The sequence below is a fragment of the Myotis lucifugus genome, unplaced genomic scaffold (genome assembly GCF_000147115.1).
Source record: "Myotis lucifugus unplaced genomic scaffold, Myoluc2.0 scaffold_73, whole genome shotgun sequence".
NCBI lineage: Eukaryota > Metazoa > Chordata > Mammalia > Chiroptera > Vespertilionidae > Myotis > Myotis lucifugus.
In genome coordinates, this window is record NW_005871121.1 from 3,539,493 (window position 1) to 3,562,060 (window position 22,568).

At 39.0% G+C, this 22,568-nt stretch overlaps 1 protein-coding gene and 1 pseudogene across 1 annotated transcript in view; one reads left to right on the top strand and one right to left on the bottom strand.

The window, feature by feature from the left end:
• The first annotated feature begins 52 nt into the window (after positions 1 to 52).
• The window catches only part of IQUB (IQ motif and ubiquitin domain containing), a 56,172-nt gene continuing 33,656 nt past the window's right edge, over positions 53 to 22,568 (top strand). The window contains exons 1-6 of the mRNA XM_006090504.3: positions 53 to 217; positions 7,528 to 7,907; positions 10,108 to 10,242; positions 16,083 to 16,241; positions 16,329 to 16,501; positions 16,704 to 16,859. Coding sequence (XP_006090566.1) covers positions 7,532 to 7,907; positions 10,108 to 10,242; positions 16,083 to 16,241; positions 16,329 to 16,501; positions 16,704 to 16,859 — 999 coding nt within the window. The 5' untranslated portion in view covers positions 53 to 217; positions 7,528 to 7,531. The remainder of the gene's footprint in view (positions 218 to 7,527; positions 7,908 to 10,107; positions 10,243 to 16,082; positions 16,242 to 16,328; positions 16,502 to 16,703; positions 16,860 to 22,568) is intronic.
• LOC111826382 lies at positions 6,235 to 6,348 on the bottom strand (annotated as a pseudogene).

The following is a 22,568-nucleotide window of genomic DNA, read 5'->3' on the forward strand; positions in this document are numbered from 1 at the left end:
TCCCAGCGCGAGAACCTTCTCTTCTCGCGAGCCGCGTTGCTAGGATACTGCGGGTAACAGAGCATCCAGCCAGTGCGGACCTTTTGGAGCCCGAGAAACCACTGGGACCGAGTCGCCGAGTTCCTGGTCGGGTAGGAGGACAGGCTCCGGCTGCACGCTCCGGACCCAGCCGCTAGACCGGCCTTGCCTCAGGGATCTACCAGCGCTGCACTCCGAGGTCTCTGCCGGGCGCTGATGCCGCCTGGGCTCTGGGGACTGACTGGCCCGTCGGGAATGTCCCCCCTTTGGTTTAAAAGCCGTGCAAAGCACCCTTTCTTTCTGGGTTCCCTTTCTGGCTCCATCTCCGTGGTTTGGGATTCGGAAGGAGCAGCCTCTAGCTAGGAGCCGTACCTCACCTTCCACCCCCGAGCCTTTCCCGGGAATAGCATAGAAGCAACGTGTGTGTACCCAGCGCTGGCATTAGGGCACGTTGAGCCATCCATGGTCCATGTTCAGTCTTTAGTAAACAGAGGGCGTACAGACTTTCCTCACTGGCACTCTCACACCTCCTTTCCTCCCCTGGTTTTGCTGTGTCTTTTAAAAGAATTTAAAACTCAAGTCTATTTGGTAGAAAGCAAAACTGGACCCCTGCCTTGCTGCTTACACTCACATTCTAGATCTATCATGCCTTGCAGGTGGAAGGGGGACTTTTTTTGGGGTATGTAATCATAATGGAGACTATTTTCTTTTATAACAATTTTCTTTTAAAACAAATTTCAAGATTAAAACATTTACTTTGGCCGAAACCGGTTTGGCTCAGTGGATAGAGCGTCGGCCTGCGGACTGAGAGGTCCCAGGTTCGATTCCGGTCAGGGGCATGTGCCTGGGTTGCGGGCACATCCCCAGTGGGAGATGTGCAGGAGGCAGCTGATCGATGTTTCTCTCTCATCGATGTTTCTAACTCTCTATCTCTCTCCCTTCCTCTCTGTAAAAAATCAATAAAATATATTTTTAAAAAAATAAAACATTTACTTTGAATAGATAATAGAAATAAATGATAAAACATTTAAATAGTTCTGCCTTCAATCCATCCGTGTCCTCCAGTTCACCTTCTAGAGGTGCCCTCCATATACAAATACGCAGTTGTAACTGTAAAAATGCACAGGCTGGTCTGTGCTTTTGTGGAAGGTCCAAGAGGACCTGACTGTGGGTTGACCCTTGAACTAGATAGAGAAATGGGAGGTTCCTCATCCACTCCACTGTCCTTGGAGAGTATTGTGTGTTGAGACCATCTGGTCTGTATACATGACTTGGCAGGAGTAAGGTCTCTATATACAATCTTAAATTTTGGTAGGTGATTGCAGAGATCTACTCCTCTTTGCAGCTGCCCAAGACAAGCCTCCTATGTAAGTTCCCTTACTTATTAAAATTGCTGCCTATCACTCTGGCCGGGTAGCTGACTTGGTAAGAGCATCATCCAGATACACCAAGGTTGTGGGTTTGATCCCCAGTCAGGGCACATACAAGAAGCAACCAATAAGTGCATAAATAAATGAAACAACAAATCAATGTTTTTCTCTTCCCCCCTCTCTAAAACAAAACAAAATAAAACTGCTCTGTTGCAGTTTTGGATTTTACCTGGGGAGCTCTTGAGTTTGTGAACCAATAGCTTTGCTTTATCACTTCAGTGAATCATGAATATGCATCCTTTCAAATTGGCTTCTTGTTTAGCATAATTTGAGATTCTTCCATGTTGTTGTGTGTATCAGTAGTTTATTCCTTTGGTGGGTAGTATTCCATTTATGAATGTATCATCAGCTAAGGAACATTTGTATTGTTTCCATCCAGTCTCTGGTGACTAAGAACTGTCTAAACTTCTGTGTACAGGTTTTGTGTGAATGTAGCTTTTCATTCCACTTGGGTGAAGGACACAGATTGCTGGGTTATAGAATAAGTACGTATTTAATTTTATAAGAAAATTGACAGAATTATCCCAAATGCTGCACCCACCAGTGTTCATTTTCACCATCGAGGTATAAAAGCCACTTGTCTTCATACTCACTAGCCCTTGATAGTGTTGAGCTAAAGAAATACACCAACGTATATTAACTATTGTAATAAGTGTATAGTGGATCCTCATTGTGATGTGAAGTTGCATTTCTCCAATGACTAATGACATTGAGCATCTTTTCATGTGCTTGTTCTCAGGATCTTTTCATGTGCTTGTTCTCAGGACCAGAACTAGAATGAGGTAACTGAGGCATTTATTCTCAGGCTCAGGTCCAAGTGTCGAGCCCTGCAGGCACCACACTTGCCCCAGGCTAGTCCAGGCTTTGCTGATTTTCCTTCTGTATCTATTCTTTGGTGACGTGTCTATTGAATCTTTTACTCTTTTTTTTTTTAACGGTTAATTTTTTTTTTATTGAGTTTTGAGAGTTTTCTGAATATTTTTGATCCAAGTCCTTTATCAGGTGTGAGTTTTGCAAAAAAAAATTATCTCCCAGTCTATGGTTTGTCTTTTTATTTCTTTAGTTGTGTTTTTTGAAGAGCAGAAGTTCTTGATTTTGTTGCTGATTTAGAAGAGCCATCTTGGCCATTTTAGGGGGGACCCTCCAGATAGAAACAAGAGCTTTACCCCAGACTCTCCAAAAAGGGCAGATAAGTATGTTGCTGAGTTAGGCTTTGTTTAGATACTCTCTTTCTAATCAGGCCATTGAGCTCTGTTATGGCAGAAAATAACCAAAAGGAAGTTTTGTTTTAGTGGGTGAGAGCCTAAAGAAGTTTCTGGAATTTTTTAAAAATCGAGGTTTTGTTCAGTTTTTATCTCATTTCACTTTCCCCCGCCTTTTGTTTTAGAATTTTAAAACTTTAGTTATTTTATTTGTTGTACTTGAAATTTAAATGGTATCTTTAAACAGTATAAGGAGTCAAGAGCAGTTTATTTTCATCTTTCCAATTACATGTTTTATTATATAATATTTCAATTTTTAACTATTATTTTGTGTTGACAATATATGTTTATTTACTCATCTATTCTTCTTGAACTTCAGTCTTTCACTGGACTCATTTCCTCCTTCTTCAAGTATATCCTTTAGGAGTTCCTTTAGAGCAGATATCTCAAAGGTAATTTATTTGTAAATGTATCTATTTTCTTTCTTGAAAGATTATTTTGCTGGGTGCACAATTCTAGGTTGATAGCTATCTTATTTTAATTAGTACATTGTTGCCGTGGCTTCTGTTTTTCTAATGAGCAATCTGGAGTGATTTTCTTTCTTTTCTATTAATGTCAGAAAATTAATATGATTCAAAACAGTAGATGATATGTCCTTTATCACTGTTTGCTTTCCAGACCTGCTCTTTATTATGATGTAATTTAACTACAATGTACATGGCTATGAATTAGGTATATGCTATGCTTCTTGGACCTGTGGATCCATATATTTCATTCGTTCTGAAAAATTCTCAGCCATTATTTTTTTGGATATTTCCTTTTTTTCCATTTTTCTGTTTTCTTCTGGAACTCCAGTTTGAAATATGCTAGATGAGGGCCTGGCAAATTTTCTGAAAAGAGCTTCACAAGCCACATGCAGTCTCTGCATATTTTTTTTAAAATTAAATCTTTATTGTTCAGATTATTACAATTGTTCCTCTTTTTTCCCCCATAGCTCCCCTTCACCCGGTTCCCACCCCACCTCCCCCACTGTCCTCATCCATAGGTGTACGATTTTTGTTCAGTCTCTCCCCTCATCCCCCACGCCCCTCCCCTCGCCCTCAGAGTAGTCAGTCCACTCCCTTTCTATGTCCCTGATTCTATTATATTCACCAGTTTATTCTGTTCATCAGATTATTTATTCACTTGATTTTTAGATTCACTTGTTGATAGATGTGTATTTGTTGTTCATAATTTGTATCTTTACCTTTTTCTTCAGACTTTCTTTTTCTTCTTCTTCCTCTTCTTAAAGGATACCTTTCAGCATTTCATATAATACTGGTTTGGTGGTGATGAACTCCTTTAGCTTGTTCTTATCAGTGAAGCTCTTTATCTGACCTTCAATTCTGAATGATAGCTTTGCTGGGTAGAGTAATCTTGGTTGTAGGTTCTTGGCATTCATCACTTTGAATATTTCTTGCCACTCCCTTCTGGTCTGCATAGTTTCTGTTGAGAAATCAGCTGACAGTTGTATGGGTACGCCCTTGTAGGTAACTGACTGTTTTTCTCTTGCTGCTTTTAAGATTCTCTCTTTGTCTTTTGCTCTTGGCATTTTAATGATGATGTGTCTTGGTGTGGTCCTCTTTGGATTCCTTTTGTTTGGGGTTCTCTGAGCTTCCTGGACTTGTAAGTCTATTTCTTTCACCAGGTAGGGGAAGTTTTCTGTCATTATTTCTTCAAATAGGTTTTCAATATCTTGCTCTTTCTCTTCTTCTGGCACCCCTATAATTCGGATGTTGGTACGCTTAAAGTTGTCCCAGAGGCTCCTTACACTATCTTCATATTTTTGGATTCTTTTTTCTTTTTGCTTTTCCTGTTGGGTGTTTTTTGCTTCTTCGTATTTCAAATCTTTGACTTGATTTTTGCAATCCTCTAGTCTGCTGTTGAAATTTTGTTTAATATTCTTTATTTCAGTCAGTGTATGCTTAATTTCTAGTTGGTCCTTTTTCATAACCTCGAGGGTCTCACTAGATTTCTTGAGGGTCTCACTACATTTATCTGCGGTTTCACAGGGTCTTACTAAATTTATCGGCGGTTTCTAGAAAATTCTTGAAAAACCTTATAAGTGTGGTTTTGAACTCTATATCCAGTAGTTTGCTTTCCTCCATTTCTGTCATTTGTGACTTGTTTCTTTGTCTCTGCATTTTTTATGCTTCCCTGTGTTGATAGAGTGGCTTTGTGTGCTAGGTGTCCTATAGGGCCCAGTGGCTCAGCCTCCCCAATTACCTGAGGTGGACACTCTTGGTGCACCCCTTTGTGGGCTGTGTGCACAGTCTTGTTGTAGTTAAGCCTTGATTGTTGTAGGTATCACTGGGAGGAATTGACCTCCAGGCTAACTGGCTGTGAGAATCAGCTGTGTCTGCAGTGGGAGAACTTCTGTGCTGGAGACACCCTTCTGGGGCAAGACTTGCTTCAGTGGGGTTTTGGTGCTCACTGAGTCTGCCCCCTGAGTGTGTCCCTTATGGATCTGAGGCGTTGTAATCTGGATGGTCCCACTCTGACCACTGGGTACACTGGCTCTTGGATCTCTAAGGAGGTGCTAATTTAGCCTCTGCCTGAGGCTACCCAGCAGGAGCTATGGAGAGATCTGCAGATTCCTCTTCTTTCTTTGGGGTGGAGGTGCCCAGATGAGGCCCAGCTGTGAAGCAATGCAAGCTGCTGTGGGGCCTTGGGTCTTCTTTTGGAAGTTCTGGGTCTCTCTGGCCCAGCTGCAGTTTGTTAGGTAATTTTAAGATTGCAAAGGGCCAGGCCTTTCATATGCAAAAGCCTCTGTGCACAGTTTGGGTGGGGCGGGGTCTCAGGGGATCAACAGGGCGGAGCAAGCAGCTATGGCTGCTCCTCAGTCCTACCCTAAGAGGCCCCGAGTCTCAGTGTCTTGGTAATCGCTGCAAGCACTTCTGAGAGAAAGCCGCCCTCGAGTTCCGACCGATGCCAGACAGTATAATTTCTCCCTGTAGGAGTCTGGGTCCCCAGAGACTCGCCCTGAACTGGAGTTCAGAGATGTCGGGAGCTTGTGTCTCCCTCCCGATTGAAAAGGACAGTCGCGTCCTCAGTTGCCAGCCCTTTCCACGTGCGCCTCCGTACCTCTGCACTTTACTTCCGCACCTCCTCTGAGTCTCAGTGTGCTTTTCTCTTTTCTTCTAGTTGTAGAATTTCCACTCGGCCAGCCTTCCTGTGGTTCAGGATGATGTCTGTTCTGTCTTTTAGTTGTATTTTTGAAGTGGTTGTGGGAGACAGCAATTTCCGGTGTTTACCTATGCCGCCATCTTGGTTTCCTCTGCATATTTTTTGTTGTTTTTTATTTTAGCAATACAAATCCATTCTTAGCTCACAACAAGATATATGCTTAGCAGAAAAACACACTAGACTTTCTTTTACTCTTTTCTATGCCTCTTAAACTCTCATATTTTTCATATCCTTATCTCTTTGCACCATTCTGTAAAATCTCTATCTTCCAGTTTACTAATTATCTCTTCAACTCTAATGCTATAGTCACTGGATTCAACAACTATATATTTTTATTCCACATATTTGATTTTTTTTTTTACTGTACAGCCCCCTTCAGTGCTCACAGCCCAAGGGTAAGGAGGCTGGGCAATGGTTTGAGGCTGCAACTTCCTCTGGCATGGGTCCACTATGAGAGGCCCATAGACACATATTTGATTTTTTTAAAAAAAATTGTCATCTAGTAGCCAGACAATTTCACTAAGATTAATTTTTTTTTCTCCATAAGGATTTGTGCTTCAAGTGGGAACCCCAATCACAGCTTTCCCATATCACTACTGTTCCAAATTTTAATCTTCCCTCTGCTGGTTGCCACAGAAATCAGCCTCAAGGTTACTTCCTCTATCCCTCCTTCCTGATTGCCAGCTTCTATAGGTTGGCTCACTGCTCACTGGCTCCTCACTACCCTGCACCAGCTCCTGCCTCTGCAGCTTGGCTCTGGGCTGTCCTGGTCCACCCAGACCCAAGCTCCTGGATGGCGTCATACTATTTTCCAAGGCTGGTTGCGGTAGCTCAGGCCCTAGTCAGCTCCAGGATCAATATTTGATTGTTGATATAGGTTTTGGGAGGGGGTAGAGGTCATTGGAGACCTCTGCTAAGTCTTGTAAAGGCAAAGCTACTACAAACAGTGTGTACCATCCAGGATGTAGTTGCTGTGTGAGCTGGCAGGGTCCTTGGAGCATCCGATCAATTGTAATGCCAGAGCATACATTCCATGATAGTTTTGTATTTAAGGGTGTCCCAAAATCCAAGCAAGAAGTAATTTTGATAGAAAACACAGGTTTATAATTAAAAATTGTAAATTTTTTATTGATTCATAAAGTATACAGTATAAGGTTATACATGGAATAGCATCCATAAAAACTGGATTATCATGTCGCGATAGCGAGCACCATTAACTGTTATTGCCTGAGCAGCCGCATTTTCAAAGAAGAATGGTCCGATGATGCCTCCAGCCCAAAATCCGCACCAAACAGTGACACGTTGTGGATGCATTTGTTTCTCAACAATCACTCGTGGATTTTCTGAACCCCAAATGCGACAATTTTGTCGATTAACCAAGCCATCAAGATGAAAATGAGCCTCATCGAAATTCAGCCACATTTATGCAAAACGGTCATGGAAAATTTCAACAAAAGAGTGCATATGTGCCAGCCAAGCCGTGGAGACCATTTACCCGATATGCTATTCCATACATAACCCTATACTGTATACTTTATGAATCAATAAAAAAATTTACAATTTTTATGAACATTAATGTATACCAGCAATGAATGTGATATTTGGTATATATGTTTTTATGTATAGTAAATGCATTAATTTTCTCACTTCAGGAAAATGTCTAAAGAGTTAGAAGAATTGGATCTTCTGGATACTCCTGATGCAACAGAAGAAAGTGATGATGCTTATGAGACGATCAAGATTCCAGTTATCTCAGAAGAGCCTCCAGAGTCAGATCAAACTGAAGACAATGGATCCGAGCAAGAATTGTCTGGCGATGTCCTTGAACCGCAAGCTAAGGAGCAGAGTGACCAGAGCTCTTCAAGCCTGGCGTCCAATGAAGAAGTTACGACATCTGAGCAAGTTTCAGATTACAATCTCACTGAATCTGATGCAACCAGTCGGTATTCCAAAGATTATCAGATATTGTTGGATAGATTAGAGGCTATAAGAGGCACTCTGAAGACAGCAGTGGTAGATGCTACAGCAACAGGTATTACCCAGGGAAGATGGGATAATTCTTATCCTCATTTGAAGAAGGCTTGCTTTTTCTTGTTTTTGCTTCAAGATTTGCTTTACATTTGATTTTACTCTCCCCTTTCCTGTACACCAAATGTCTCCAGCTAAACCACTTGAATCTCTTAACTACATGTGAAGCTTTTCTATTCTACAGTATCTACTCTCCCTAAATAAATGAACATCTTTAATTTTAAAAGGATGTTTATCTGTTTTTTTTTATCCTGTTTTTAAAATGTCTAGGGATCTTAGGAAATGGCAGATAAATTCTTGGGTATAATTGTAATTCTTTTGCATGCCCATTTGGAATTAATTGTAAGGGGCTAGCAAACAGTGGGATGGGAACTTGACCCCAGATTTCCCAGTTTCATAGCCAGTGCACACATCATGTTGCTTTTACCGGTGTCCAAATTTCTGCATAGTGTTACCTTATTTTTAGCTTCAGAAAAATCATTGTCTTTCATTACAGTTTAATTTTAAAGATACAATGTTGGTGGCATGTAGGAGTTATTACTGCATTGTTGGTACCAAAGCAGAGGGGGCAGCAAGAAAGTGATTGTACAGAGAACCTTTCTACTTGCCTGGTTAACTGACTACTGCTTCTCCCCTTTGTCCATAAGTTCTGAGAGCGTTTTCATCCACAGGGTGAGAACGTGAGCCATCACTTAACAACAATTACAGCAGGTTAGTTTGGCTGGTAAAATGTAGCTTTTGAATTCAGTGGAGTAGTTTAACCTTGTGAGGCTTGTCCACATAAGTTAAGAATGAAAAGGAAGACAAAGAAATTAATCAAGCCCAATTACACCTAACTGAAGGTGTTATTCTTCGATTTCATTATTCAGTGTAAACTGGGATTCATTTTTTCATATTTCTGTGTTTCCCTCATATTGTAGCTTATAACAAACTCGTGGTGATTTTTTAAAATGTTGTCTTGGCCATGAGGCTCACAAATTCCTCAACACACCTCCCTTCCTAAATTTAAAATATATTTATCATTGAAGTTTGAATCCATAAAACAATTAAAATAGCCTTCTGAGAATTTGACATCTGTGGAAGCGTTCTCTTTGTTGACAGAGAACTGTGAAAATAAATTTTAACAAATTTGAAGAACCTTGGCATCAACAATGCCTAGCTGAATTTTATCTTGGGATTACTGATGTCTCATTTAGTTTATGAAAACTGTCATATCAGACATAAGAAATATACAAGACAGTTTTGGCTTCCAGTGTGCACTCTATTCCATATTACCTTTTCCATCTTCTTCATTAAAATTTAAAGTCTGTAGGTGAAAAGAAAAAGTTTACCTGCAATAGTTTTTAAATACTGTATTTCCTTCCTATAATTTGTGAATAGACAATCATTTTATAATGACAGTTTTTAAAATTGTCAAAGTATCTTGATTTCCTTTTTATAAAATGGGGAGTGAACCACATAATGTCCATTTTTGTGAAAAGTGGGTTTGTGTAGTTATTCCAGATTTTTTGTGTGTAGGTATTTCTGATATTTGCAAAACTGATTTTGTGTTTTCCATTTTGTCAACTATAGACATAAATTATGAGAAGAAGAATGGATTTAGTATGTGATATCTTTTGTAGTTGCAAGGTCAAAGAAAAATTTCTTTGAAAATTTATTAGTTTTTCTTAATTTCATGAATATGCACTGATTTAGTGATGTATGATATCAATATGTAATTAAAGTATTGGGACACCCTCTAAGCCTCAGGGTCCCTTTCCAGTACTACACAAAAATGCTTAATTTTCTATGTCTAAATCTGAGTAATATATAGCAGATAGTGGGAATTTTTCAAAGCAGTTAGTTTTATTTTATATTTCTCCCGATATTTTGAGCCAGGAGGTAATACCGAATGTGCACTGATCCTCATGCCAGGGAATAGGAGATCTGAACTTTGAGCTGGCATTGGGGAACAGGTATTCATCATCAATGTTAATTTTTGAGATTCTACATTGATTATCAAAGCAAAAGCTTGCAACTTCTAATAGAAAATGAAAAGTAACTCTTATTATGGAGGTGCAGGCGGTGGGGGAATATGGCAGAAGCACCTGCATTCTACGTAATTAAAAATTGTTCCATGATTTTCCATCTGATTATTGACTGTAGGTTGCTGACCCTTGTTTTGACCATGATTCTTTCTTTCCTTTTTTTTTTTTAATCTACAGTAAAAGTTGTACTTCTTCCTGTGTCCCAGGAAATGATAATGCCTTTTAAAATTGACAGCAGTTTTAGAAACCTCAGGGACCATTTTTCGTACATATTGAATGTGCCATCTGATGTACTACAGTTAAGATGTGGAGGTAAGCTTGGAAGCTAATACAACGTATCAAGACTTCTTTAGTGTTAATGATTTAATTATTTACATGTAAATAATCAGGATATTTGATTTGTTAAACTAAGTATCTTGACATTTACTAATTGAATTTTATGTTGTGGTTATGTATTCATTCATTCAACATGTTTTTATTGAGGACATACTTTGTTCTTAATACTTTGAACATGAAACAAAATCCCTGTTCTCAAGTTGTTTATGGACTAGCAAGGAAGAAGATTCATGTAGTAGTTCCCACATAATGTGTATGCACAAAAAGCTGTGACTACAGGGAGGAAAGATTCTGGAAAGCTTCTTTTAGTGAAAATTATAATACTTGTGCTAAGTCCCAAAGAGGTGGGAAAAATTGGGACTTTTGGGAAGTGTGGCTGGAAGAAAACTATATATGGGAATGGGAGGAAATGAGGTTGAATAAAATAGAGCATGATAGAGCATGTATAGAGTAAGAAGAGGGCTAAGAATAATTTATCTATTAGCCTTCTATACATTAAGGTCAATTCACATTCCCACAATGTGCAAGTTTATTTATATTTTGTGGGCAATATTGAGCAGCCCACTTTATAGTAGCTTTGTGTCATGAGAGGATGTAATCTTTGTAGCTGTGATGGAGTTAACCAGAATAACATCTATATATATAAAAGCCTAAGTGACAGTTATGACTGGTCAACCAAATGACTGGTGGCTATGATGCGCACTGACCACCAGGGGGGCAGATGCTTACTGCAGGAGTTGCTGAGCTGCGGTGACTTGGCAGCTGCGGTGACTTGGCAGCTGTGGTTCTCAGGTGATGCACCGGGAACCAGAGAGGAGGGGGCCCGATTCCAGGGTGCATCACCTGAGAACTGCCCTCTTGCAATCCGGGACCCCTCGGGGGGTGTTGGAGAGCCAGTTTCGACCCGGTCCCCGCAGGCCAGGCCAAGCGATCACACCTGTGCACGAATCCATGCACGGGCCTCTAGTAGTTAAATAAATGTTTCTATAGACTATGTTTATGTCTGCACAAATCCTAATATTTTATTTTATTTTTTAACCTTTATTGTTGGAAGTATTATATATGTCCCCCTTTTTCCTCCATTGACTCCCCTTCAGCCCACCCCCACTCCCTGCCCCAGGCCTTCACCACCCTATTGTCTGTGTCCATGGGTTATGCATATATGCATATAATTTCTTTGGTTGATCTTTTCCCACCTACCCACCCACCCCCCACTGCCTTCCCTCTGAGATTCTGCACTCTGTTGTTCCATGCTTCCATGTCTCTGGATCCACTCCACTCATCAGTTTATTTTGTTAATTAGATTCCACATATGGCTGACTGAAATCATGTAATACTTGTTTTTCTCTGACTGACTTATTTCATTTAGCATGATACTCTCCAGGTTCTTCCATGCTGTCTCAAAGGGTAAGAGGTTCTCTCTCTCTTTTTTTTTTTTTTACTGCTGCCTAGTATTCCATGGTATAAATGTACCACAGCTTTTTTTATCCACTTGTCTGCTGATGGGCTGTTTCCAGATCTTAGCAATTATAAACTGAGTGTCACTCCCCCTGTGGGAGTGCACTGACTACCAGGGGGCAGCGCCTATGTTGAGCATCTGCCCTTTGGTGGTCAGTGTGCATCATAGCGCCTGGTCGTTCCACCGTTTAGTTGATTTGCATATTAGCCTTTTATTATATAGGAATTCCAACTTTGCTGAAAGTTGGGTGTTGGATTTTATCTAATGCTTTTTCTGCATCTGTTGATATGATTATGTGATTTTTGTCTTTCAGTTTGTTTATGTGATGTATCACGTTTATTGATATGTGATAATTGTACCAGCCTTGCATCCCTGGAATAAATCCTTGGTCATGTTGTATGATCTTTTTAATGCATTGCTGGGTGCAATTTGCTAATATATATATTTTTTCTGTTTTATTCAGTTTGCTCCAGGGACAAAATCAATAATAATAGGGATCACAAACATCATTTTGATTGGCTCACAGCCTGATCAGTAAAACCTGAAAAACAGAAAATGTTGCACAAGTTGCAAAGAAAGTACTCCTGGAGTTCACTGACATGATAGCAAGTGGAAATAATATAAATGCCACAGGTGTTAACATTTAGAACAGCATTTGTAACCTGCCCCTTTCTAGACAATTCTGGGACCCTGCTGCTAACCCTTCATGTATTACTGTTGACTTCCTCTGACAAAACCTCTAGGCCTTACTCCTGCTACACTCGAGTGGTTCCTATTCCTACAGCGCTGGCGTATGCTGTCAGGATGTCCACTACTTGTTTAGTTTCTGGAATCATTTGGGCTTCCTTCATCCAGTCCTGCGCCACTCCTCTGGACTCCCCTTTCAGTTGATTGACAAACTTCGCCACCAGCTCCAGGTCACCATGCTCAATGCAATAGGAGGCATATGACAGTAACTTAAATGTGTTTATATCCTCGGAGGAGAGCTCCATGGGTGGCTTCAGTTGCTGAGGTGGGAATAGGAGCAGGGACTGCAAGTAGGAGAGGAAGTATTGGTATAAGCTATTTCTGGTTTCATCAGTCATTGCTTTTGGACAGCATAGAAACGGGCTCTAAGGATCTCTTCACTGTATACCCCACGGGTCAGGGACTCTTGAGGGATTGCTGTGGTTCAAGTTTGGGCAAATTCACTATCAGAACAGGTGGCTTTGATGGCCTCGACAGCACTACCCAACAATTTGCTAATATTTTGTTGAAGGTTTTAGTATCTCTCTTCATCGAGGATGTTGGCCTGTAACTCTTTTTCTTTGTCATGTCTTTGTATGGTTTTGGAATTAGAATAATACTGGCCTCATAAAAGAAGAGCTTGGAAGTGTTCCTTCCTTTTGGATTTTTTGGAATAGTTTGAGGAGTATAGGTGTTTGTTCTTCTCTGAATGTTTGGTAAAACTCCCCTGTAAAGCCATCTGGATCCGGGCTTTTATTTGCTGGGAGTTGTTTGATTACTGCTTCTATTTAATCCATTGTTATTTGCCTATTCAGGTTTTCCATTCTTCCTGATTCAGTTTTGGGAGATTGTAGTTTTCTAGGAATTTGTCCATTTCATCCACATTGTTCAGCTTGTTGTCATATAGTTGTTCATGGTATTTTCTTACAATCCTTTGTATTTCTGGTTACTTCTCTGCTTTCATTTCTGATTTTATTTATTTGGGCCCTCTCTTTTTGTTTCTTCACGAGTCTGGTTAAAAGTTCATCAATCTTGTTTATCCTCTCAAAGAACCAGCTCTTGGTTTCATTGATTTTTTTGTATTTTTTTTTAGTCTTTATGTCATTTATTTCTGCTCATTTATTATTTCCTTCCTTCTACTTAACTCTGGGATTTTTCTTGTTTTTCTCTTTATAATTCTTTAAGTTTTAGGGTTAATTGTTTATTTATTTTTTCTTATTTTTTGAGTTAGACTTGTAGTGCTATGAACTTCCCTCTCAAGATTGCTTTTGCTGTGTCCCATAGCAAATCCTAATATTTTAGCTTAAAAAGTTCTGGTCTTTACTTACAAAGGTATCACAATAACTTTTTTTGTGTGTGGAAAATCCTAAGCACTATACAGTAGAAAAAATTGTTTTCCAAAACTATTATAATCAGTATACTCGAATAGTGTAATGCTTGTGTACTCAAGCAACTGATTATTAAAGCTTGGTTGGGGAAACAAAGCTAAAATTTGTATAGTAATAATAATAGTGATAACGATCATGATCATGTTGATGATGATGGTTAATTTATTGAGCATTTACTATGTGATAGCCCTACAAAATATGGTGGCTACATTATCACAATATTCCATCTACACAAAATCCTTTATTATGAATTTTTCTTTAAAAGAATAAAACTAAAGCTCTGGTTTCTCTTCAGATCACACAAATCCACATAGCTAATAAGTGGCAGAGTCTGAACTTAAATATAGGTATAACTCCAAAAAGGGAACTTGAAACTGTGTGGCATTAATTATAAGGTGAAATTAAAAACTGGAGAGAGCACTGGAGAAGTTGGCCAATGGTACCTAAGAATCTCTTTCTTTGCACTTCATGGCCTTTTCTTTATGTGTAAGTACTCGCCATCACCACTGGGCTTACGTCAGTAGCAATAATAATGAAAAAGCTGGATTCTGTGTCAACTAACCACCTTCTAGATAGGTGCTTTCTTCTGGTACCGGAACTAGAATTCAAGTTTGGTATGGGACTAAGCCTACTACAGAAACAAGGAGAGGGATGAAGAGGCTCTGGGAATCTGTATTAGGTTCCGATGACTGTTATAACAACCACCGATTTAGTAGCTTAAAGCAACACATGATTTCTCTTACAGTTCTGGAGGTCAGAAATCCTAACTCACTTTCACTCAGACAAAGTCAAAGTGTCAGCAGGGCTCTTCTCCATCTAAAGGTTCTGGAAAGAATCTGCTTCCTTGCCTTTTCCAACTTCTAGAGTTGCATTCCTTATATTCATTGGCTCATGGCCCATTCCTCCATCATCAAAGCCAGCAGCACAGCCTCCTCAAATCCTTCTGCTCTGTCATGTCACCTTCACCCCTATAATCAAATCTCCCTCTTGCTTTCTCTTATAAGAGCACTTGTGGTTATATTTAGGGTCCACCTGGATAATCCAGGATAATCTCTCCATCTCAACATCCTTGAAAGTCACTTTTTCCATATATGGTAGCATTCATAGGTTCTGGGGATTAGGACCATTATTTAAACCTATTACCAAATCTATAACATTCATGTTAATTTTTAAATTATGAATTGAGGGTGAAATATAGAACTCAATGATTTTTGTGCTTTCTTGAACTATGTATGGTGCCCGGGGGGTACTGAAAATATCAGGGGGAATACTTTGTAAAGTATGTAGTTGTCTAACCACTATGCTGTACACACACAACTAATACACAATAATATTGAATGTAAACTGTAATTGAAAAAAAATTAAAAAATAAAAATATTGATAATTATCAAACATTTTTAAAAGGCTAGTGGTGGCATGTGATATATTTCTAAGAATGAATGTATTAAAACCTTTGCTATGCTTAACTTATTAATTGTAATTAGGAAGATCATATGTTGGAAAATTGGTAGGGGTATTATCAATAAAGTTTCCATGATACAAAACTGCAACCAGTAACATTATACATATTTTTGTATCCCTTAAAATAGAGAAATGAAATTAGAGTCAATTTATAGAATAAACCAATGGGGAGAAGGAAGAGGTTGAAGCAATACAACATAAAAATAAAGTGCTCTATACTTTTTCAAACACAAAACTGAGGTTTAGCTCCACCTTGGCATTAATTAATTTGTATGAGTTTCTGATTATAGATACAGAGACAGGAAGGGATTCTTTAGAATTCTGATTGTATACTTTTCTGCTGGAGAGAGAGGTGAGTATTAAAATAATCAGGTTTCCCCAGATATGCTATGTCCTGTGCTTACATATAACACACTGTCATTTTTTACAGAATCATTTAGAGTATGATTTTGCTCATATTATAGAATAGGTTTTTTAAATTTTCAAATGTTTACAGAGTTGCATGGTTATTATGTATTTGCATTTCTGATGAGTTAAGAGTTGTCGCTTTACGTATAATGCTGAATTCTTGCTCGGGATACCACCCTGACTTTTCCCACTGCAGAGTATTCTGTATTAACTTTATAGCAAGAGATGGACACCATTAATACTTGGCACTCGATACCAATCAATAGTTTGGTAATTAAACAACATGTGTTTATAGATGTTTTGTAGCCCCTTCAAATGAGCATATATTTCATTTCTTTGTCATAACACTTCTTATAATTGTATCTCATTTTTAGGAAAAATTCTTAAAAATCATGAGACTCTCCTAAAATACGGAGTTAAGCCGCAGGATGTTGTACAAGTGGATATATATTCCACACTTCCAGATCTGTACCCAATCAAAAGATTACACAGACTAAGTGCCTCTCAAGTCATAATTGTCAGAGTACAAACTGGTTAGTTATTTTATGTCTTTTGGATAAAAGCATTTTAGAGTCATTTTGTAGTTGAACTTCCATTCAGTCTTGGTTTTATCTCCTCAGCCATTGATCAGTACCAGCATGTAGCTGTTGAGATTATAAAATGTGACTTTCACAAACCATTTCTTGGTGGATTCAGACATAAACTAACGGGAATAGAATATCACAATGCTGGAACACAAACTGTACCTAAAAAGATTCCTGCAAAAGACAATACATTTTGTAGGGATACCCAGGTAGTATTTTTATTTTTCCTTATAGGTTTTTGAAGCTACAGAATAAACACATGTTATGCTGTATACCTCTCTAAAAGTCTTCTAAGGAATTATATGGCAATTAAATTAATGAATAAATAACTTAAATATGTAGGAGAATATGCTCTTACTCATTTATATGTGTAGAGAGTAGATATTTACTTAAATCTTCTTTTAATTTTAGACAGTTTTGCAGAGAAAAAAGCTCCAACAAACTACAAATACAACATCCACACAGATGACTAAAATTGGTGTGTATGTATCAAATATGACTGATAAACTGATAACACCAGGAAAATATTTTACAGCAGAAGAATACCATGCTCGAAGATTAAACGCGGTAAGATAACTTTTATTATGGGTGAATACTAAAAATTTAATATGTGAGTCAATTGTTCTGTGTATATCTATGTCTTTGCCTAAGCCACACTAGCTTGCATGGGAAGAACCTATGTGAGTGTGGTTAAAGACTAAATTACAATATTTTTTAAAGATGGTAAGGCAGACTTGATTCAAAAGGGGCTACTACAATGGACGGAAGAGATTAGGCTTAATTTTGAATGCAGCAGGAAAAGTGGGAGTTTATAGCCAAGGAACAAGGTAGGGGTCAGAGGATGGAAAATTACTATGAGAAAACATCAGGGGTAAAGGAGATTCTGGCTAAACCAACCTAACAGGATTTTTGCCAAAGGCAGGCCAGAGTGAGTAGGCATCATCTGGAGGGTGGCGGAAGATGAGGAATCCAATCAAATATGGAGAGTGATCAGATATTGAGGGCAGGGATTCTGGTTAAACTGAGTTAGCAGGATTCTTAATAAAACTGAAAAAATGCAAAGCTGAACACAGAAGCCCAAATGTCAAGGCATAGTTGAAAAAGAGCTTAGAGGAGCCTGATTAGAATTTGGTCAAGGAGAGAGTCTTTGTCAGTGTGAGCCATGTTTTATTGGTAGTAAAAGCAGTTTTGGGGATTAATCTGCCCCCAGTATAAGGAACCAGAATCCTAAATACTCCTAATCCTTCTCTTTCCCTGAGGGAATTCCCAGAACTTTGTGAGTTGCCTTTGGCCATTTATGAGCTCTGTACCTCTATCCCTGTGACAGTTGGATCACCAAGGAAGGGTTCCAGACTAATTGAAAACAAAAGGGTATTAAAATCTGTTTTCTCTGATATTAGTATAGCCACACCAACTCTTTTATGTTATGTTTGCATACTCTACTTCATCCTTTTACTTCTAACCTAATTGAGACTTTGTATCTGGAGTATATATCTTATAAATAGCATATAATTGGATCTTATCTTTTTATCCAATCTAGTAATCTCTGCCTTTTGACTAGAGTGTTTAATACACATATATTTAATGTTATTATTGATAAGGTTGAATTATATCATGATTTTGCTATTGTTGTCTATAGTCCTCTGTTTCTCTGGTTCCTCTGTTCCTCCTTTACCATTTTCTTTTATGTTAAATATTTTTCTAGTGTGCCATTTTTATTATTTTCTAGTTTTTTATTTATATAATTAATATCTATATATATAAAAGCCTAAGTGACGGTGTGACTGAACAACCGGAATTACAGGAACAACTGGTTGACCAGTCACTATGACATGCACTGACCACCAGGGGGCAGATGCTCAACACAGTAGCTGCCCCCTAGTGGTCAGTGTGCTCCCACAGCCAACCTCACCCAGTCTCTCTCACTCTGGCTGGCAAACCTCCCGAAGTCCCTCCTCCCATCCTGCAGGCCCCATCTGGCAGCCGGCAGCCTCTGGCGAGCCCGGCCCCAATCGGGACTGGGTGAGATGGCCCACATAGGCCCTGATTGCTGGCCAGGCCTAAGAGCCCCGCCCGTGCACAATTTTTTGCACTGGGCCTCTAGTCTTTAAGTATAAAATTTTCAGTATCTCTTTTAAAAAAAGTATACAGTTAAAAGATTTTTCTATATAAACAGAGTTATTCAACCATTATGACAATCAATTTTAGAACATTCCCATCATCCCAGAAAGGAGTTCTTCACCCAATAGCCATCCTATTTCTTTCCAATCCTTTCTGCCTCAGGCAGCCACTAATCTACTTTCTGTCTCTATTGATTTGCCTATTCTGGACATTTCATATACATGCAATCATACAGTATGTAGTCTTTGTGACTGAGTATTTTAACTTAGAATAATGTTTTTAAGGCTCATTCATATTGTAACATGTATTAATCCTTCATTTCTTTATATTGCAGAATAATATTATATTGTATATACCCAAATGTATATATCTATTACATATATGCAAATGTACATACCATGTTTCATTTGTCCACTTATCAGTTGATGGACATTTGGGCTGTTTCTACTTATTGGCTATTAGAAATAAAACTGATATAAAATTCATGTACAATTTTTTTTTATATGGACATAAGTTTTTATTTCTCTTGTGTATATGCCCAGGAGTGTAATTGCTGGATCATATGGTAAGTCTACTTATAAACTTTTGAGGAACTGCAAATTGTTTTCCAAAGCACTGTACCATTTTATGTCCCCCCAGCAGTATATGAGGATTCCAATTTCTCTACATTCTTACCAACATTTGTTATTGTTTTTTATTATAGCTATCCTAATGAGTGTGAGGTGGTATTTTATTGTGCTTTTGATTTGTGTGCCCTGATGGCTAATTATATTGGTTATATTTTCTTTTTAAAAATATATATATTTTTATTGTTATCCGAGAGGAAGGGGGAGGGAGAGAGAAATAGAAACAGTGGTGAGAATCATTGGCTGCCTCCTGCACGCCTCTACTGGGGATTGAGCTTGCAACCCAGGCATGTGCCCTGATGGGAATCAAACCGGCAACCTCCTGGTTCCTGGGTCGACACTCAACTGCTGAACCACACCCAGCTGGGCTGAAAAAAAACAAAAAAAAAACAAAACAAACAAACAAAAAAATATATATATATATATATAAACTGGCCTGAATAAATTTTTATTTGCTTATTAACAACTTGTGTATAGTCTTAGGAGAAATGTATACACAGATCCTTTACCCATTTTTAAATTTTAAAAATTATTGTTTTACTATGTTTTGAATTATTTTTGAGTTATTTTCTCAATGGTTGTTCTGAGTGTAATCTAGGGATTACAATATGCATCTATATTTATAATAATACTGGAGGCCTGGTGCATGACATTTGTGCACTGGGAGGTGTGGGGGTCCCTCAGCCCGACCTGCACCCTCTCCAATATGGGAGCCCTCAGTAGAGCCCTCTCCAATCCGGGAGTTTCTGTCTGTCTTTGCAACCATATGAGCGAATTGTCTGAGACCCCAACTCAGTTAGGTTTGTTGCTCACAGAATAATAGAGGCATTTTTTTTCTTTGCTTCATTGGTGGAGATATCCTGGAAGTTTTAGGATATCTTCCCTTTAATTTTTCCTAGACACTCTGATTTTACTTATGTCTCTCACCTTTGCTTTCCCTCCATCCCCCACCACAACAGTAACTTGCTCCAGGCTCACTTTGCTCTAGTGCAGTGGTTCTCAACCTTCCTAATGCTGCGACCTTTTAATACAGTTCCTCATGTTGTGGTGACCCCCAATTTCATTGTTACAAATTGAACATAATTAAAGCATAGTGATTAATCACAAAAATAATATGTAATTATATGTGTTTTCTGATGGTCTTAGGTGACCCCTGTGAAAAGGTCGTTCAACCCCCAAAGGGGTCACAACCCACAGGTTGAGAACCACTGCTCTAGTGTCTAGAGATCCATCTGCCACCAGAACTATGATTCCCAGCATTCCTGGTGCTCTTGGTTTTTCCTTCCTGCTCTGTCTCTGACTCATGGCCTTCCACTCTGCCAAGTCTCCAAGCCGCCAGCTCTCCCTCTCTGCTCTCCGTCTGGCGGCTTGGGGAGCCAAGTTCCCCAAGCTGCTCCACTCTGCCTGGTGCCTGTGTATGCAAATTAACCTGCCATCTTTGTTGGGTTAATTTGCATACTCACTCCTGATTGACTGGTGAGTGTAGCAGAGGGACTGATCAATTTACATGTTTTTCTTTTATTATATAGGATACTTCACATTAACTAACTGAAATCCAACAAAATAGTGAAATATTGCTCCAATAGAACTCTAATTTAGTCCTTCCTTTTTTGTGTGCTATCATCATCATACAAATTTGTACATTCTTTTTATGTTCTAAGTCTTATAATTTTTTAATAATTATTATTTAATGCAGTTATATTTTAAATAAGTAATTCCATTTTATTATTCAGGTTTATTTTTTCCCATCTTCTTTAAAATGTCTCTTTAACATTTCTTGTAAAACTGCTTGCTGGTGCTGAACTCCTTTAGCTTTTTCTCATCTGGGAAGCTCTTTATTGTTCCTTCAATTTTAACTAGTAGCTTTCTTGGCTAGAGAAATCTTGGTTGTAGGTCCTTGCTTTTCATCACTTTGAATATTTTATGTCAATTCCTCTGGCCTGAAAAGTTTCTGTTGAGAAATGAGCTAACAGTCTATGGAAGCTTCCCTTGTAGATAACTGACTGCCTTTCTCTTGATGCTTTTAGGGTTCGCTCTTTGTTTTTCATCTTTGCCATTTTCATTATGATGTGTCTTGGTGTGAGCTTCTTTTGAGTTCATCTTGTTTGGGACTCTATGTGCTCCATGGACTTGTCTATTTTATTTTCCAGGTTAGGAAAATTTGTTGTCATTATTATTTCAATAGGTTTTCTATTCCTTGCTGACTCTCTTCTTCTGTGCCCCTATGAAGTGAGTGTTGTTATACTTGCTGTTATATCAGAGGTTTCTCGAACTATCCTATTTTTTTTTCTTTTTTCATTTTGCTGTTTCAATTGGGTGTTTTCTGCTACCTTGTCTTTCAAAGCACTGGCTTGATCCTGCGCTTCATCTAATCTGCTGTTAGGGTGTCCTTCATTTTGGTTATTGTATTCATTTCTGACTGGTTCATTTTTATGGTTTCTGTGTCCCTTTTTATGCTTACTATTTCTTTGTTGAAGTTCTCACAAAGTTTTTTGATCACTATTTTAAACTTTCTATCTAATACATTGCTGGCCTCCATTTCATTTAGTTCTTTTTCTGGGGATTTCTCTTGTTCTCTCATTTTGTACATGGTTCTTTGTGTCCTCATCTTGATTTCCTCTGTGTTTGTTTTGAGGTATTAGTTAGATCTGCTATGTCTCCCAAGTTGGCAGGTGGCCTTATGTCGTACATGTCCTGGGAGTCCAGTGGCTCTGTCTCCCTGGTCACTTGAGCGGGGTGCTCCAGGATTGTCCGTTGTGTGGGTTGTGTGTGCCCTCCTGTTGTAGTTGTACTTCACTGTTGTTGGCACATCAGTAGTTGGGGTGACCCTCAGGCTGTGAGTATTGGTCATGACCAAAGTGTTCAAGCTACTGTGTGGGGGCTGAATCCATAGAGTGGGATGCACCCCAATGGGCTCTTTTGCCTGCCAAGACCACTTTTTGGTTGTGCTGTTTGTTGAGCTAATTGGGTGGTGCTCTGTTGTAGTCTGAAGCTAGCCACTGAATTTGTTGGTTCTGTGGCCTCTTGGGAGGGGCTTCAGTATAGGCCAAGATCAAGCCTTGCCTGAGACCAACTCAGCATTAGCTAGTAGTTGCTACAAAGTGATCTATGGTTGGTAGCTGCCTGTGCTGGGCCTGGAGGCTCATGGGAGAGGCCACACTGTGAACTGAGACTTACTGGTTTTTTTTAATATATTTTATTGATTTTTTCGGAGAAGAAGGGAGAGGGATAGAGAGCCAGAAACATCGATGAGAGAGATCGATCAGCTGCCTCCTGCACGCCCCCCAGTGGGGATGTGCCCGCAACCAAGGTACATGCCCTTGACCAGAATCAAACCTGGGACCCCTGAGTCCGCAGGCCAACGCTCTATCCACTGAGCCAAACCGGTTCGGCAAGACTTACTGGTTTTTGGTCAAATGTCCTAAAAATATCAATGACGTTTTTCTAATCTAATGTGTCAGTTTAGGCCCCTGTTTTCTTATTGATTTTCTGCCTGGATTACCTGTCCACTGATGTTGATATGGAGAGT